The sequence below is a fragment of the Balaenoptera ricei genome, chromosome 6 (assembly GCF_028023285.1).
Source record: "Balaenoptera ricei isolate mBalRic1 chromosome 6, mBalRic1.hap2, whole genome shotgun sequence".
Classification (NCBI taxonomy): Eukaryota; Metazoa; Chordata; class Mammalia; order Artiodactyla; family Balaenopteridae; genus Balaenoptera; species Balaenoptera ricei.
The window spans coordinates 73691974-73711388 of record NC_082644.1 but is presented as its reverse complement, the minus strand read 5'-3'; the positions used below and the strand labels follow the sequence as shown (position 1 = coordinate 73711388).

General features: G+C 37.7%; 1 protein-coding gene across 4 annotated transcripts in view; it reads right to left on the bottom strand.

Annotated features, from left to right (window-relative positions):
* The window catches only part of MAMDC2 (MAM domain containing 2), a 168583-nt gene that overhangs the window by 18894 nt on the left and 130274 nt on the right, over positions 1 to 19415 (bottom strand). For 3 of the 4 annotated variants that reach the window (XM_059924875.1, XM_059924874.1, XM_059924873.1), the window contains 2 exons: positions 17574 to 17667; positions 15734 to 15886 (listed from right to left, as the gene is read on the bottom strand). In XM_059924875.1, the coding sequence (XP_059780858.1) occupies positions 15734 to 15886; positions 17574 to 17667 (247 nt within the window). The remainder of the gene's footprint in view (positions 1 to 15733; positions 15887 to 17573; positions 17668 to 19415) is intronic. The other variant, XM_059924876.1, reaches the window with a different exon arrangement.

Here is a 19415-nt window from a genome sequence, read left to right as displayed (position 1 = left end):
TTCTCAAAGAACCAGCTTTTTATTGATCTTTGCTATTTATTTTATTGATCTTTGCTATTGTTTTCTTTGTTTCTATTTCATTTATTTCTGCTCTGATGTTTATGATTTCTTTCCTTCTACTAACTTTGGGTTTTGTTTGTTCTTCTTTCTCTAGTTTCTTTAGGTGTAAGGTTAGATTGTTTACTTGAGATTTTTCTTGTTTCTTTAGGTAGGCTTGTATAGCTATAAACTTCCCTCTTAGAACTGCTTTTGCTGCATCCCATAGGTTTTGGATCATCGTGTTTTCATTGTCATTTGTTGCTAGGTACTTTTTGATTTCCTCTTTGATTTCTTCAGTGATCTCTTGGTTATTTAGTAATGTATTGTTTAGCCTCCATATCTTTGTGTTTTTTGTCTTTTTTCCCCTGTAATTGATTTCTAATCTCATAGCATTGTGGTCAGAAAAGATGCTTGATATGATTTCAATTTTCTTAAATTTATCAAGGCTTGATTTGTGACCCAAGATGTGATCTATCCTGGAGAATGTTGCATGTGCACTTGAGAAGAAAGTGTAATCTGCTGTTTTTGGATGGAATGTCCTATAAATATCAATTATCTCTATCTGGTCTTTTGTGTCATTTAAAGCTTGTGTTTCCTTATTATTTTTCTGTCTGGATGATCTGTCCCTTGGTGTAAGTGAGGTGTTAAATTTCCTCACTATTATTGTGTTACTGTCAATTTCCTCTTTTATAGCTGTTAGCATTTGCCTTATGTATTGAGGTGCTCCTATGCTGAGTGCATATATATTTATAAATTGTTATATCTTTATTCTTGGATTGATCCCTTGATCATTATGTAGTATCCTTCCTTGTCTCTGGTAACAGTCTTTATTTTAAAGTCTATTTTATCTGATACGAGTATTGCTACTCCAGCTTTCTTTTGATTTCCATTTGCATGGAATATTTTTTCCATCCCCTCACTTTCAGTCTGTATGTGTCCCTAGGTCTGAAGTGGGTCTCCTGTAGACAGCATATATATGGGTCTCATTTTTGTATCCATTCAGCAAGCCTGTGTCTTTTGGTTGGAGCATTTAATCCATTCACATTTAAGGTAATTATCGATATGTATTTTCCTATTACCATTTTCTTAATTGCTATGTTTCTTTTTGTAGGTCCTTTTTTTCTCTTGTGTTTCCTACTTAGAGAAGTTCAGTTAGCATTTGTTGTAGAGCTGGTTTGGTGGTGCTGAATTCTCTTAGCTTTTGCTTGTCTGTAAAGCTTTTGATTTCTCCCTTGAATCTGAATGAGATCCTTGCCAGGTAGAGTAATCTTGGTTGTAGGTTCTTCCCTTTCATCACTTTAAATGTATCATGCCACTCCCTTCTGGCTTGTAGAGTTTCTGCTGAGAAATCAGCTGTTAACCTTATGGGAGTTCCCTTGTATGTTATTTGTCATTTTTCCCTTGTTGCTTTCAATAATTTTTCTTTGCCTTTAATTTTTGTCCATTTGCTTACTATGTGTCTCGGCATGTTTCTCCTTGGGTTTATACTGCCTGGGACTCTCTGTGCTTCCTGGGCTTGGTGGCTATTTCCTTTCCTTGTTAGGGAAGTTTTCAACTATAATCTCTTCAAATATTTTCTCGGGTCCTTTCTCTCTCTCCTCCTTCTGGGACCTCTATAATGTGAATGTTGTTGCATTTAATGTTGTCCCAGAGGTCTCTTAGGCTGTCTTCATTTCTTTTCATTCTTTTTTCTTTATTCTGTTCTGCAGCAGTGAATTCCACCATTCTGTCTTCCAGGTCACTTATCCGTTCTTCTGCCTCAGTTATTCTGCTATTGATTCCTTCTTGTGTATTTTTCATTTCAGTTATTGTACTGTTCATCTCTGTTTTTTTGTTCTTTAATTCTTCTAGGTCTTCATTAAACATTTCTTGCATCTTCTTGATCTTGCCTCCATTCTTTTTCCGAGGTCCTGGATCATCTTCACTATCATTATTCTGAATTCTTTTTCTGGAAGATTGCCTATCTCCACCTCATTTAGTTGTTTTTCTGGGGTTTTATCTTGTTCCTTCATCTCGTGCATAGTCCTCTGCCTTTTCATTTTGTCTATTTTTCTGTGAATGTGGTTTTTGTTCCACAGGCTGCAGAACTGTAGTTTTTTCTTGCTTCTGCTGTCTGCCCTCTGGTGGATGAGGCTATCTAAGAGGCTTGTGCAAGCTTCCTGATGGGAGGGACTGGTGGTGGGTAGAGCTGGCTGTTGCTCTGGTGGGCAGAGCTCAGTAAAACTTTAATCCGCTTGTCTGCTGATGGGTGGGGCTGGGTTCCCTTCCTGTTGGTTGTTTGGCCTGAGGCGACCCAGCACTGGAGCCTACCCGGCTCTTTGGTGGGGCTAATGATGGACTCTTGGAGGGCTCATGCGAAGGTGTACTTCCCAGAACTTCTGCTGCCAGTGTCCTTGTCCCCGTGGTGAGCCACAGCCACCCCCTGCCTCTGCAGGAGACCCTCCAACACTAGCAGATAGGTCTGGTTCAGTCTCCTATGGGGTTGCAGCTCTTTCCTCTGGGTCCCAATGTGCACACTACTTTGTGTGTGCCCTCCAAGAGTGGAGTCTCTGTTTCTCTCAGTCCTGCCGAAGTCCTGCAATCAAATCCCTCTAGCCTTCAAACTCTGATTCTCTAGGAATTCCTCCTCCTGTTGCCAGTCCCCCAGGTTGGGAAGCCTGATGTGGGGCTCAGAACCTTTACTCCAGTGGGTGGACTTCTGTGGCATAAGTATTCTCCAGTTTGTGAATCACCCCCCCAGTGGTTATGGGATTTGATTTCATTGTGATTGCGCCCCTGCTACCATCTCATTGCTGCTTCTCCTTTGTCTTTGGATGTGGGGTATCTTTTTTGGTGAGTTCCAGTGTCTTTCTGACGATGATTGTTCAGCAGTTGGTTGTGATTCCGGTGCTCTCGCAAGAGGGAGTCTCTCATCCGCCAGGATGGAAGTTCTTCTGGACTCTGCTGTGTACCTTCTACTCTCTCCTCTTCAGAAATAGAACAGCCAGTAGTCCTCCCTCCAAGGAAATGGCGAGCTAAGTCGTGACTATACAACAAAGTCTTTTTTACTCCATTGGAATTGCTGTTTAAAATTTCATTTTGAGGTTTTACATTTCCTTACTGGTCTCAACAATAGAGGATAGATTGAAAAGATAAGGCAAAACATTTAAAGTTATCCACATTTAGCAAAGCAATACCCTTCCTCTCCTCTGCCTTCCCAAGACTAAGACTACCCCAAATTCTTTTTTTCCTTTTTTTAAAATTGAGATACAACTGTCAATAAACATTATATTAGTTTCAGGTGTACAACATAATGATTCGATATTTGTATATATTTAAAAATGATCACCCCAGCAAGTCTAGTTAACATCCATCACCACACACAGTTACAAACTATGTATGTGTGTTTTGTGATGAGGACTTTTAAGACCTATTCTCTTAACAACTTTCAAACATGCAATACAGCATTACTAACTATAGTCACCATACTGTACATTACATATCCATGACTTTATTTTATAGCTGGAAGTTGATAACTTTTGACCACTTCACCCATTTCACCCACCCCCCCACACCCCACCTCTGGCAAACATCAATCTATCTATATATCTATGAATTTGGCGTTTTGTTTTGTTTTTAGATTCCACATGTAAGTGAGCGCATATGGCATTTGTCTCTCTTTCTCTAACCTATTTCACTTCGCAAAATGCAACCAATGTCCACCCATGTTGTCGCAAATGGCAAGATTTCATTCTTTTTTATGCTGAACAGCATTCCAGTGCCATATCTATATATCTATATACTATATAGATATATATTCACACATACATACATACATACAGAAAACTGTCATTACTTGACCTGCTTGGCAAGTTTCGTTCTCACACCTTGTCTTTATTTAACCTGAATGAGGTAAACCTTATTCTGTATGAACAGCCTTATCTCACGGGCATTTGCCAAGAACAATCAAACAATTGTTTAACATTGCAATTGCCTAAGGTGCTATTAACAATGGAAACTAACAAAAGGCTGACAAAAAAATTTTCAAGAAAAAATTAGGGAATGGTATGTCTGTGGGGGGCTTTGCAAAACTCCAAAATATTCTTGTCAATCTAGAAAACGATGCACATGTGCAGAGATATGCACATACCCAGGAGAGAACTGAGAAGGTCCTAAGCTGGCTGACTTTGAGTCTCTGAACAAGAAAAAAGTGAAGGCTAGCAGAGATGTAAACTGTCTACTTGAGCATTGAAACCATGCCCCAATACAAACATAGAGAACCTTTGCAAGGGCTGGGAGATGTATTGGTTCAAGTCATTTAAGAAAAATCTCTCTTCAATCGTTAGTTGATGGTTAAGCTGAGCATATTTTTCAGTGGCCACACAAAACAAAGAATACAGACTCTATATAATTAGTTCAGGAAAGTCACTAAACAAACAAGTAGCAGGAACAACAGCAATAACAACAACGATAACAAAATGTTGGGAGGAGGGGAAGCTGTCACATTGCAGTATTAAAAATAACCAGTTTTCAACAAAAATTATGAGACACATAAAGAAACAGGAAACTGTGGCTCATACACAAGATAAAAAGCTGTCAATAGAAACTGTCTCTAAGGAAGCCTATAACTGAACTTACTAGACAAAGCCTTTAAGTCAGCTATTATACATATGTGCAAGAAATTAAAAGAAACTCTGTCTGAAGAATTAAAAGAAAGTATGAGAGTGATGTCTCACCAAATAGAGAGTATGATTAAAAAGAAAATTTACAAAAAACCAACTAGGAATTATGGATTTGAAAAGCACAATAACGGAAATGAAAAATTCACAAGAGAGGCTCAACAACAGATTGGAATTAGCAGATGAAAGAAGCAGTAAACTCGAAGACAGGTAAACTGAGATTATCCAATCTGAGGAACGAAGGAAAAGGAATGAAGAAAAATGAACAGAGCTTCAGAGGTTGGTGGGACAGCATCAAGTGTATTACCAAATGCACAATGGGAGTCTCAGAAGGAAGGAAAGAGAGGAAGGGGCAAAAAGGACATTTTAAAAATATAACGCCTAAAAATATTCCAAACCTGATGAAAAATGTTAATCTACACACCCAAGAAGGTCAAACAACTCTAAGTGGATAAACTCAAGGAGACATACACCTAGAAAAATCACAGTTAACTGCTGAAAGACAAAGACAAAGAAAACTTTGAAAGCAAGAGAAAAGTGACTCAAGTAACTCATTATGTACAAGGGATCCTCAGTAAGATTAATATGTGACTCCTCCTCAGAAAACATAAGAGACCAGAAAGCAGTGAGATGACATAATTCAAAAGTGCTGAAAGAAAACCAAGAATTCTATATCAAGAAAAACTATCCTTTAAAAGCAAAGGAGAATTTAAGACATTCCCAGACAAACAAATACTGAATTCATCACTAGCTACTAAAGGGAATCCTTCAAGCTGAAATGAAAGGACACTAGACAATAACTCAATCCACATGAAGAAAGAAAGGGCACTGATAAAGGTAACTATATAGGTATATATAAAAGACAGAATAAATGCATTTTTGTTTCTCTTTTTAAAATATCTGATTTAAAAGAAAACTGCATAAAGCAATAACTTAAAAATCATGTCTATGGGCTTATAATGTAAAAGATATCATGTACATGACAATCATGACAAGGAAGGAGGTGGTTTTGTATACCATGAAAAAATTAAGTCAATGTTAAATATAAACTAGATTGTCTTAAGATGTTAATGTTAATCTTTAGGGCAATACTAAGAAAATAACTTTTAAAATATATAGTAAAACAAACAATAAGGAGATTAAAATGTTATCTTAGAAAATATCTATTAAACACAAAAGAAGGCAGTAATAGAGGAATAAAGGAACAAAAAAAAACTGTAATACATACAATACAGAAAACAAATAGAAAAAAGGCAGACATAAATTCTACCTTATTAGTAATCACATTAAATGTAAATGGACTAAACACTCTAATCAAAAAGTAGAGATGGGTAAAATGGATTTCAAAAGATTCAATTATATGCTACCTCCAAGAGACACACATTAGATTCAAAGACACAAATAAGTTGAAAGTAAAAGGCTGGAAAAAGATATGTCACTCACACAGTACCCAAAATAGAAATGGAGTGGCTATAGTAATATTTGACAAAACAGACATTAAACAATGAGATACCACCTCATATCCATTAAGATGGGTATAATCAAAACGAGAAACCAACAAGTATGATAAGGATATGGAGAAATTGAAACCTTCACACACTGCTTGTGGAAATGTAAAATTGTGCAGTCACTTTGCAAAATAGTCTGGCAATTCCTCAGTGTTTAAATATAAAGTTACCATATGATCCAATACAACCAAGAGAAATGAAAACTTATATTCACACAAAATCCTGCATGCAAATACCATAGCATCATTATTCATAATAGCCAAAAAGTAGAAATAAACAAAATGTTCATCAACTAAATAATGGATAAACAAAATGTGGTATTTCCATGCATTGGAATATAATCACAATAAAACCAAATGAAGTGCTGATTCATGCTACTAGGATGAACCTTGAAAACATTATGCTAAGTGAAAGAAGCCAATAAAAAACTACATGTTGTATAATTGCATTTATATTAAAGATCCAGAATAGGCAAATACATAGGGACAGAAAGTAGATTAGTAATTATCTAGGGATGGGGGTGGCAAGAGTTGGGGAGGGAATGGGAGTGAGTGCTAATGTATACAAGGTTGCTTTCTGAGGTGATAATAATGTTCTGGAATTAGATAGTGGTGATGGTTGCACAACTTTGTGAATATGCTAAGCACCACAGAATTGTATACTTTAAAAGAGTGAATTGTATAGTGTGTGTATTCTATCTTAATAAAGCTAATATTTAAAAAAATGGAAATTTTGTAACTGAAAAATAGAATTACTAAAATTAAGTAATCAATCATTGAATTTAACAGCATACTGGACACAGCAAAAAAGACTTGCAAACTAAAAAAAAAATAGGTCAATAGAAAATATCCAAACTGAAGAATGGAGAACAAAAAGAAAGAAAATCTTTGTAAAAGAGCATAAAGGATATATAATACATGGTGAGCTCTTTTAATGTACATGTAATTGGAATCTCAGGAAGAGAGGAGATAGAGTAGGGCAGAAGCAATATTTGACAAGATAAAGGTCAAGAATTTTTGAAAACTCAACCTAAAGATTAAGGAAGTTTAATGAACCCCAAACAGAATAACTACAAAGAAGACTACACACATGCAAATCATTTTAAAATGCTGGAAACAAAACATGAGGAGAAAATATTAAAAGCATCCAGAGAATAAAAGTACACTTTCAAAGGAACAACTAACTATATGACTGAAAACTGACTCAATAGAAATGATGGAAGCCAGAAGACAACTGAATGACATCTTTAAAGGTCTGATTAAAAAAATGATTGTCAACTTAGAATTCTATTCTCAGCAAAAACATCCTTCAAATGTAAAGGAAAAATAAAGACATTCTCAGACAAACAAAAACTGAGAGAATTCATCAGCAGTGGACTTACACACACACACACACACACACACACACACACAAAACCCCAAACCAAAAACAAAACAAAACAAAACACTAGATGCAGAAGAAAATACTTCTGGCAGAAGAGAAATATTTCCTAAAAAAAAAAAAATTCAAGAGAGAAACATGGAAATGCAGGAAGGAATGAATACTAATGGAATGGAGAAATAAGTGAATAAATATAGAAGAAACCAAACCAGGCATATCTTCTGGGGTTTAAAAAATACAATTTCTATATGCCTAATACTATAGGTTCAAAATATATACAAGCAAGAATTGATAGAACTGAAAGGAGAAATAAATTCACAATCATAATAGGAAACTAATACACCTCTCAACTGAACAGAAAAAAAATCAGTAAAAATATAGAAAATAGGAAGAGGATTACAAGCTTGATTCAGTCAACATTTACAGACCACTTCATACAACAACAAAAATATACATTATTTTCTAACACATAAAGAACATTTACCTAAATTGACCCTTTTTTGGGCATTTCAACAAATTGCAAAGGATTGCAATCATTAAGGGTATGTTCTCTGAGCATAGTCGGATTATCTAGAAACAAATTAAAAACAGTAACTAGAAAATTCCCAAATATTTAGAAATTAAGCAATACACTTATAAATAACCTATGCATAAAAGAAAAAAGCAAAATGGAAATGAGAAAATATTTTGAACTGAATGAGAGGGAAAAAACAACTTATTAAAACATGTGGGTTACAGCTAAAACTGCATTTAGAGGGAAATTTGCAGTACTTTTCGATGTACATGTTATACTTCAGTAAGTATTTTACTTTGAAAAAATGAATAGCAATGTACTTTTCTAGCAGTATCTAGGAGATCCCTGGATGGGTATTTAGGGGTCCTGGATTACAATCCAAGTTCTAAACTAATACTGAGTAGTTGTCAAAGTAAGGCTAAAGGAAAAGCATCTCAGTGCAGGAAGAGAGTGCAAAACTGGGTGTCATGATCGTCTGGTTCCAGTCCTAGACTCCCCTTTAATTAGCTATGTCAGTTTGTTGAATCAAATAACCTCAGTTAGGAGGTAAAACCTGGGAGCATCTGAGCTAAACTTGGTTGCAGATACTTATCTAGGTATCACAATAATTTCGTAAAACTTGATTTTGAGTACCTTTAGATGATGCACATACATCAGCAAACCACAGTCCCCACCACACTCTGTTACATAACAGCTCTCCTGCTAAAGACATGGTTTCCTAACACATGACTGCATCTGAATTTGCAACCTCCGGGCCATGTGTTTTCTAAGGTCCTTTCTGGTTTTAATGTTCTTTGTTTCCATGACTTGCACTCAAAAATATGTCCAAAATCTGGACATACTTCTACTAAATATTATTCATTGTTTATCTGAAATTCAAATTTAACTGGGTGTCACATACTTTTACTTGCTAAATTTAGCACTTCTACCATCAATGCAAGCGACTTTACAAGATTCCACAATAATAACCCGTTCAGGAGAGACCATTTTGAAGGTTGATATAATCTATGATAGATTGTTTGCAAAAATAGCCATAATTATTCCTTCCCTATATCCAGCAGCTCCTCCCATCAAGAGATAGAGTCCATTTCCTCACTCTTTGAATCTGACCTAGCAGAACAAGTTATCCCAGTTGAGGCCCCCCCTAAACTAGCCAGCTCCTCACTAACCTGGCAGATGGCTTCAGATGCATGAATGAGCCCAACCAAGAACTGAACTGCCCAGCTCAGCCCAGATCAAATTGCCACCTTGCAGAATAGTGAGTGAAATAAGTGGTTATTATCTTAAGCCACTAAGTTTTGGGGTGTTTGCTATACACTAAAAGCTACCTGATATAGAACCAATTCTAATCCTAATAAAGGAGTTAGATGTGATAATCCTTTTTCTTATAATGTTTTTGAAACCTGGCCTCTGATTTATGAAGCTGATACTCTTTCATATTGTACAACATTCAGCAAAAGTCATTCATTCATGGTATTGGCCTGTTTCTTTTCAAGCTGATCTGAATATAAATGCCCAAGACCTCACCTTACGTATCACCTGAGCTGAAGGCGGCATCAAGAGAACTGTGTTTGAGTCCTGGCTCTCGTCCCCAATTTGCCTCTGTCTACCTTCATCTTTATGAGGGAGCCACTAGAGAAGGGTTTCAAGCCTTTTTCTGAGATGGAACTGCTTCTCATTTTCCCAGACCTTTGTGATCACTTAGACAGATGTTCAGGATAGTGTTAGATGTAAAGCCCTTAAGCAGGATGGCTAAGAAAGTGGTGCCTACTATGATGTCTATTGGGAAAACTATCAAGTAAAGCTTCATCATTTTGCTTTGGGACCACTAAAATGGTCCATTTAAAGCCTTTCAATGAATGCTTTTTCTACAAAGAGTGAACATGCAAATTCCTTAACATGTAGACGAGGCTCTTGGTGATCTGGTTCTCATCTGACTGTCCACTGTCATCTCCCACCACTTTCCTAGATGTGCCCATACGAGATGCTTCTGTTCACTACTACAGATTTTCTGTCTCACTGGTCTCTTATTCTAGTTACCATTACTACAACTAATTCTACACAGTCTTTAAGCAGTTTCACTCAGATGCACCTGATAGATGCCTTGTCTTAGGCCCATGCCTACTGCCTGTTACTTCCTGTATTTGATGCTGAGTTTTGTGCAGTCATTTTGGGCTTGGCCCTCGGCAGAATCACTCAGCACCCATGCAAATGTAACCTAGAAATAAGGGAAGAGTGAGTAGCCAATGCTGAATGGACACTTATCTTTGGCCAGTGCAGGAAGGGAACCTGTGGACAAATGCTTCTCCCTTTCTTCCCCTGGGTGATGGCTCTGAGACATACTTCAACATGGTTTCTCAGCTGTTCCCACCAGATCAAGCAGCCAGATGGTCACAGCAGTGGCCAAGTCAGGGATGGATCCTCGTATCAGCTCTCCCTCTTTCCCTGCTTTGATGCCTTTGCCCCACACTTGTACTCCTTGGGATCACATCTCCAAATGTACTACCTGCATACAAGCCTATATCTCAGACTTCACTATCTTGGGAATTCTGGTTGACAGTATCCTACATGGCAGCCAGGTAGAATCACTTGCAGTTCCCTGAAGCTGCCATACTGCTTAATGGCTCCATGCTTTGCACCTGTCATCCCCTCATCCTGAAATGCTTCCCCACCCCCTGATGTTCTTCTTGATGAATTCCCACTCATTCTTTAAGACGCTTCCAAGGAGAGCTAACTGTTCCTCTCTGCGTGGTTCCATCATCTCTAGAACTTTACTGTTATTACCTTACTTATCGTAATTCTGCGGCAATTATGTGGTGCCTAATGCATAGTGGGTCCTCAGAAAATATGGAATAAATCAAGATCGTAGAGACCCTACACTAAATAACATTTATGGTTGCCCCCAGTTCTAAGATGTTTCATCTTACATTATGCACATGTAGCTTATGACACTGGTGGTTTTAACAAATAAACAATTGTTTAAAGGGCCTTTAATTGCTTATGCTTTAATTTTTGAATGGGTGATCCTTGTCATACTGTAATCTGAGAGCCAATATATCAGCCCACATTAGGCCATTAGAGGCCAGGAAAAGGGGAAGCCACCCTTTGAAGGTTTAGGATACACAGTGGGTGTGTGGGCTGCAGTCCTGGAGTTAAACTGACAATATTTGTTCACCGACACTAGAAACAGGTCAGAAAAAATTTAGATACTTTCTGCTGGATACATTTCAGTGGATGTCTAAAACTACCATCAGTTTGAATATATCCTTTCCAAGAGCAGACACCCCTTTTTTGTGTGAAGGGTAATAGGGGTGAGATTACGCTATGTGAAGAATTGTGCTTTTCACGTATAAGCTGTCACAACTGTTCCAGGTCATGTGTGGTCTCTTACTATCATGTAGGCTGGGAAACTCTGGTGGTGAGGCAGTGTGGAAAGAATATGGACATTAGAGCCCAACATTCCTGAGATTCAGTCCCTACTCTACCACTTATTGCTGTGTGGCCCTGGAAAGGCACTTCTCCAACCTTCAGTTTTCTCATATGAAAAATGGGCACTTTCACATACTTTACAAGTAGTGGTAAGGATGTGTTATCAACTGAATGTTTATTTACTGAAATTTATATGTTGAGATCCTAATCCCCAATATGATGGTAATTGCAGGTAGGATCTTTGGGAGGTGATTAGGTCATGAGGGCCAAGCTCTCATAGATGGGATTAGTGCCCTTACAAGAGTCCTCAGAGAGCTCCCTTGCCTCTTCTGCCATGTGAGGACACAGCAAGAAGACTGCTGTCTATGAACCAGGAGGTGGGCCCTCACCAGACTCCGAATCTGCCAGCACCTTGATCTTGAACTTCTCAGCCTTCAGAACTGTGAGAAATAAATGTTTATTATTTAAGCCTCTCAGTCTATGGTATTTTTGTTATAGCAACTCAAACTGACTAAGACAGGATATAAAGGTCCCAGCACAGTGCCTGCATGTGGTAAACGCTCCATAAATGATCACTAGATATTATTATTTCCCCAGTAGAATAACTGTTAAAGTAACTTAAAGAACAAAACCAAGACATAAAACTCCAGTGCTATATCTGTAGGTACCCTGGGCACCACATAGCAAAATTTGCTACCCCTCTGCATTGTTGTACATAGGAATAAAAAGATACAATCTGTAAAAAATTTTATATGGTTAGAGAATTGCAAGGTGTCTTGAGAACCTTTAGGAAGTTAGCATTGAAACAGATGAAATGAAGGATGGAGAAGGAGGCAAATCCTAGAAGCAATTTACTGGGAAAAAAATTAATACAAAAACAGAATTCTCTGTGTTGTACATTGTGTCAATTATTTTCTTGGAATAAGTATTGAACACACTAAGAAGTTTTTGCATTACAATTTTTGTTATGAAGTTTCACCCCAGCCAGCTGAAACATTCTTCAAAGTTTTCAAAGAGACAAAGCAAACACAATCATATAATTTTCTTTAAACAAAGCCACACCAAGTTAACTAACATGTGCCCTTAAACCAGGAACAACGTAAATAAAGGAGCAAAATGATGAGTAATGGAATTTCTACTGCATGCGCTTTTGTAAGACTTTCATAGATTTTGTGTATGGGGAGGAGGTGGAATGTCATCTACAAGTTAAACAAGTTTAAACTCAACCATCCTTTGAAGTAAGCAAACAGATAAGTAGCTATAATTATTCTCATTTTCTAGATGACATCACTGAGACTTAGAGATTTTAAGTAACTTTCTCAAGGTCTCATACCTAGTGAGTGGGGAGCCTTGACACCATAGTTCGTGGGTCTGTTATAACCAGGCCTGGTGACCCTCCTTCCTTTTCAGAGACTCCCTCTCTCCACTGCTCACTATTTTTGTTTTGTCCTCTCTTCCGTGTCTAAGACATGGCATGGCCTGTTACCCAGAGAATTCCCCTGTGGTAGTCCACCACAGCATGGCCCTCTTCTCAGATCTGTCGTTGCTAGCCTTTTTGGTGTTCCTGAGAAATGGAAGAAAAGCTGTCAACTCCCTCCCCCAGAAAAACATACATACAGACAACATCGTGATTACAATGGACTCGAACTAAAGCTGATTTATTCTTTTTTTTTTTTGTTTGTTTGTTTTTTTATACTGCAGGTTCTTATTAGGCATCAGTTTTATACACATCAGTGTATACATGTCAATCCCAATCGCCCAATTCAGCACACCACCATCCCCACCCCACCGCAGTTTTCCCCCCTTGGTGTCCATATGTCCATTCTCTACATCTGTGTCTCAACTTCTGCCCTGCAAACTGGCTCATCTGTACCATTTTTCTAGGTTCCGCATAAAAGCTGATTTATTCTTGATCTTTCTCTACTCCTCTTGTAATTTAGTTTCTCCCCATTATCACATTTTCTAGGGGTCTTGCTAACTAAATGGTTAGTTATTCTTATATACATCAGTGAAGGCTTGTAGTTTCATTTATTCACTCCATGGACATTTTTGAGCCTCTGTAGTGTATAAGGTACAATAGTAAGCCCTGTGGGGATTCAAACAGGAATTTGAGAGTACTCTGCCCTCAATACACTGCCAATCAGAGCTAATGAGACTCATTTTTTGTTTGTTGGTTTGAGTTATCTCTTTTCACTAGATTCAGTGTTGAAAGGCCATGAGGCTGCAGCTGCTGTAGCTTCTTGCTACCATGAGAGGAGAGCCTGTCTGAGATTGGAGCCAACTCAGAAAAACCAGAGCAGAGAGATGGAGAGAGAGACTGATCCCAGTGACATAGTTTTATCCCCTACATCAAGCTATGCCTGAAGTCAGCCCTGAAATGGCCTTTCTTTCTGTTACAAAGGGTAACAAACTGTTCCCAACCAAAATAGTCCTAACATATACAAGTCTTTTTTATCATCTCTTTTAACTTCCTTGTCTTTCCAGATATAGTCTCACACACTCTTAGAGCTCTCTTAGAATCTTCTACTCAGTGCTGGAACCTGGTCGAACCAAGGCTGAATCTCTTCAACAGCATCCCTAACTGATGCAACACTGTCCCAGACTCTCTGAAGCAATAGGAAGGAGAGAGAGGTCAGTGGGAGGACCAAGCTGCACATCTTCTTCTTAGTCAGGCAAAGGTGCATTTAGGATCCGAGGCCAAATGGATACTCACTGGGAAGGTGGCTGGAACCAAAGGCTCTCGAAAGGACCCAAGTCAAAACTGCCAGGAGGAACGTAAGCAGAAAATCTGTGTGAGTTGTACCTCTGTAGTGCAAGCGCTAGGGGAAGAGCCATAGGAGATCAGCCAGAGAGTACAGTGCCAAAAATGGTAAGATGCAAAAGAGGCAGGATTTAGATACCTTCTCCAAAGAGCCAGTATTTAGATATCTGTCATAGCAGAAGGTATTCAATATCCAAGAAAGAATTTGAAATAGCACCAAACATTTTAAAAGTTATTTTCTTTTAATCCCTCCTCCACTCACCCTGGCTAAATGATCATGAAGATGAGGGGCAGAGGAGGAAGTTAAACACAGTTAAAGCACAGAGAGTCTTCCCTTTTATCATCTCCAAACTATGAATCAGGCCCATGCTGAGGGAGAAAGATGATTTGATTGAATGAGAAACTGAAGTTTTAATTTGAATTGGACTTTTTAACATACCTGAATGTGTGACGGCTCCTATACCTCAACCAGACTGAGAAGCTATGGGATCTGCCAAGGGGTGGGGAAGGGAGAATTCTCCAGGGTATGTTTGAAGAGAGTGTTGGAAAGAAAAAACAAAGCTGTTCCTGATTGCACCCTACCAAATTAAGCCAATTCAATAAATAGGTTGTGCTATAGGTTGCTCTGTGGTGTTATTCCCTAGACTTATCTTGAGGTAGACCATAAGAAACAGCACTATGCAACTCTCTGTAAGGACCCTTCAGGAAATATCTCTATAATCTTAGTACCAGGGATAGTTCTTTTTTTCTGGACCAAATGATGTGCTGTTATCCAACTGGTATACCAAGTAAAATTGAGAGGGTCAGTGAGAAAGGTCTATTCTTTAGGGAGTATTTTTATCACTGACATTGTTTACAATTGCTGACACATGGTGATAATAAGAAGTAGATCAACTTTTAGCCTAGTTTATTGTAGTTTATACATTTTCTACAGAAAATGCACCTCCTTATTGCTTCCACCCATTGATGGACTGCTTCATCTGTTTCTATCCTAAGAACACTGTAAATCATGTTTTACAGATGAGTTTTCCATCTTTTTCAGTTTCTAGAAAGTGAGGACTCAAACTGATATATCTCCTCCCCTGTCTGCCAGCATATTTCTATACTAGGTCTCAGTCCTGGGCTTAAGTTTAGATCATCATATACTTTTTTTCATTTTTGTCCATCTCTCTTTTATTTTTAAACCTACCTCTAATTAAATTATCTTTGTGTGCATATCTTTGTAAGCTCTTTAAATCCTTTTTGCAGCAAGATATATAAGCAATGTAATAAACAGAAAGAATGATTTTAAATGCACATACTGAATTACCTACCCTACATGTGTAGCATCCCACGTGCAGTTCATTCTAGACACATCATTTTTCCCATTTCAAAATGCAGTAAATGACCCCTAGAATGCTATTTCTGGTTTCCTTAGGAAACAGCACCATGTGGCATAACTCACCTACCCCAGTGGTGTGATCTCCCTTTGGTCCTGTGTAGGAGGTAGGAGTTTCTCCCCTCCTCCTGTGCCAGCTGCTCCGGTTCCTTCTCTCCTGAGTAAATGCACATTCATCTTGTTCGAAAGTACACTCTCCAGGTGGAGTTGGAAGCTTCTCTGCAAGGAAACAGCAGGTGTTGCGATTGCTGAGGCTCTTTCAATGAATACGTATTCCAAGGCTCACTGGAAGCACATGCTGCACGTATGGGTGTCGTCTGGCCACACGTCCCACATGAAGAGGCAGCCCCCTCACCAGAAGCCCACCTAAGCCACACTGGTGTCTCCAGCTAGAGGCTGGACTCCACCCTAGGCTCTGCCAGAGAGGCAGAGAACAATCAGAAATCTAGATCCAAAAGTATGGGAATACTTTGAGAAAGACACTTTCTCTGACTTGTGAATTTATTTGTGTGAATGAGCTTATAAAGCTCTGAAAATTGGAGGTACGTTGCCTTTATGGAAACATAAAAATAATAAAACGGTATGCAGGAGCTTTCTTCAGAAATCCAGAATGAGTGAAGGGAATCCTCAGAGCAACTCTATAGCTGCTTTGGAGGAGGGGGGGAATGTGAAAGAATTAAATGTGATTTTGGAGACATAGCTTAATATGCGTGGAGCAGGTTACTGAATTTTTCTCTGCCTCAGCATTCTTATTTGTAATGTGGGAATATTAACGGTATCCACCTCAGGGGGTTGTGAGGCTTAAATAGGATGATGTATGTAAAATATTTAGAACATGAAGTTCTCAATAAATATTAGCTAAATATATATTAGAACTTGGTGTTTTGCTACCTGGAGGCTTATTTTCCATTTCCAAAAACAAATGTTTATGTCTTTGGGTGCTATCTTCAATAACTGTAATAATGATTATTATTAGAGTGGTGTCACCTCCCAACTTCCTGGGGACTTCTTTGGTTGTACCTCCCTACATCTAGATTCTCTAAAAAACAGCCTATCTTTTCCATCTCTTGCATGATAATTATTTTACTTCATTTTATTTTATATACACTACAAGCTAATGAAGCCTCATTCCCTTTTCTACTTCTTGAGTGTAGAGATTTTTATCTTGTTTTATGTTGTTCTTGCAGTGCCACACAAATCGACTAGAAACAAATTATCTTTTAATTAAATAAACATGGAGATTATTCTCTGGTGCCAAATTGATGCCACAATTTGCCTGTTTGTTAAAGAAATGGATACCCTGAGACTTAGGATGCAGTGGTAATTAGTAGAGAGAAACCAGTGATTTGGGTTGAGGTATGCACAATTTTCTCATTAGACATAATGTCCAACACACAGCCACAATATTTGTCACTATCATCAATGCTTGCTCCATTGTTCCACTGTCATTTAATTCACTTGGAAAATATTTACTTATTATCATTTAGAAATGATATGTTTAGCCTAGTCTATGTATAATAACAATTTCATCAATATTTCTTAAAAATCTGCATGCATATGAGGCAACAACAATAATAATAACAAAAGGAATTATAATAGAAGGTATTTGTTTTTAAAGCACTGTTTTGTGCCAGGTCCTACACTAGGGAATTTATGTGTATTATCCCCACTTTTCAGGTAGGTATTACCACCTCTCTTATAGATGAAGATACAGAGGTCAAGTCATATGTACAAAGTCACACATTGCATTCAAGGCATCATTTCTAAATGAGAGAGGCACTTCTGGCAAGAAAAGCAAAGGACAGACTAGCACAGATTAAATGTACGTGGTATGTTCTTAGAGAAACAGGACACGCCACGAATCGGCCAGGGAGACAAAAGAAAGCTGAAATGACCGCCCTCTTACCTGGAGACCAGCAGCTTCCCAATTCTATTGTAATGTCATCCAGGGCTACAAGTCCACAGTCCCAAAAACTTTTGCACAGGCTCATGAAAACCACCTGCAATTCAGAAAAGTAAAACTGTGAGTTCTGTCAACTGAAAATTGGAAACTCTTACGACCTGGGATGTACTTGACACAACAGATGTGCAGAAGCAAACTACAGGCACCTCTTCATTGTTTGTGAACCACAGATCACAGTGGCATGAGTAATGGTTAACCATTTATATATGACCCTGGGACTACTTCTCTTATTTTTTTCAGCAGAATCAAGCTCACAATGATATGTTGTGTACACTAATGCTGAACTTAGTTTGCATTCTTTAAAACACTGGGAGAGGAAAGCAAGAAGTTAACTAGGTGGCAGAGGAAAACCAATCAACTTTTAAATATTTTCCCCAGATAATCCACAAAGTGCATACAGGGTGGATGGCAGTCCAAGCTTTTTTACAAACATTTCCAGTGTAAACACACTATTGATTTTTTGGAAGTGACTTTCTGGCAATGTGCTTCATTCATAGAGTGAACAAAGTCCCAGTGATTTGCTATCTGGAGACCCAAGTTCCATTTCCAAAGTAAAGATCTATGTCCCTGAGTGTTATCACTAATAAAAGCCCTAAATGCAGTTATTTTATCAGGCCAAACATTTTTACTGTTGTATGTGAAGGAAAAATAAATCTCTACTATAAATTATTAAATTCACTGTGCCAAAGAGAGAGAGAAAAGTCTTGGATTTCTTTCCATTAAGCCAATTTAAAAGTCTCCTTTTCATGTATAGGATGAGCAAAGAGCACTTTTCAAAACATTTATACTAGATTTTCACTGTACTTTGCAGTTTACAAAGCTGCTTCACAGGTATAACCTAATGTTTAATGAGCACAAGGTCATTCAGTCCATGGCCAATCCCTCAAATACAAATCTTAATTCAAAAAAGACAAAGAGATATTACAGAAAGTACAACCCAAATTATGAATAATGAGAACATTTGATTTTTTTTAGGTTCTAATATTCAGTATGCTATGTCTTCAATTTATCTGTGTTATCAATAGGATCTATTTGCTCTTTAATGATCAGAGCCACCAGAATATAGAATTTATTTAAAAAGAAATTGAAAAATCTCATGACAGTTTATCACTAGGCAAAATATAAAATGTCTTAGGCCAATATCTTCAGAATAACTCCTAATCGTAAGATGTGTGAAAGTTTACTTGGACTGTATTCATATCACTTTAAATTATAAAAAGGATAGTTTGGAGATGTAATAATATATAACTATATATATTTACAAGGAACAAAATAAAAAGGGCGTTTTGGGTTTTTTAATTTAACTTCCATTAATTTTCTTATCTTTTTAAATTCTAGAGATGATCTGACTATGTAAAATATTTTACTTATAGGATTTATGCGTGGGAACTTGTTCCCCATTTGCAAAGCAGAGGTCTATGGCATCAGCCCTGAGTACAGTTACATTTTATCAGCAATTCTTCCTGTTCTATGGGAAGGAATAGTAATCTGTCTCGTAATTTACTGAATTAATTGTGCTGCAGCGAGAAAAGACTTGGCTCTCTTTTCGTTTCTCTTCTTTAAAGTCTATTTTTGACATGAATAGTGAAAAAGTACTTTTTCAAAATGGTTCTGTGGTAGTGAAATGATTCACCATGTAACTTATTACCTAAACAAAACTCAAACATTTGGCAGGTAAACGTATCTTAAAGAGGAGAAATGTAAACATGCTTTCACATGTTTACTACAGCATTATTTTATAATGACCATAAAACCAAGCAAGCAAGGAAGCAAACAAATGAAAGA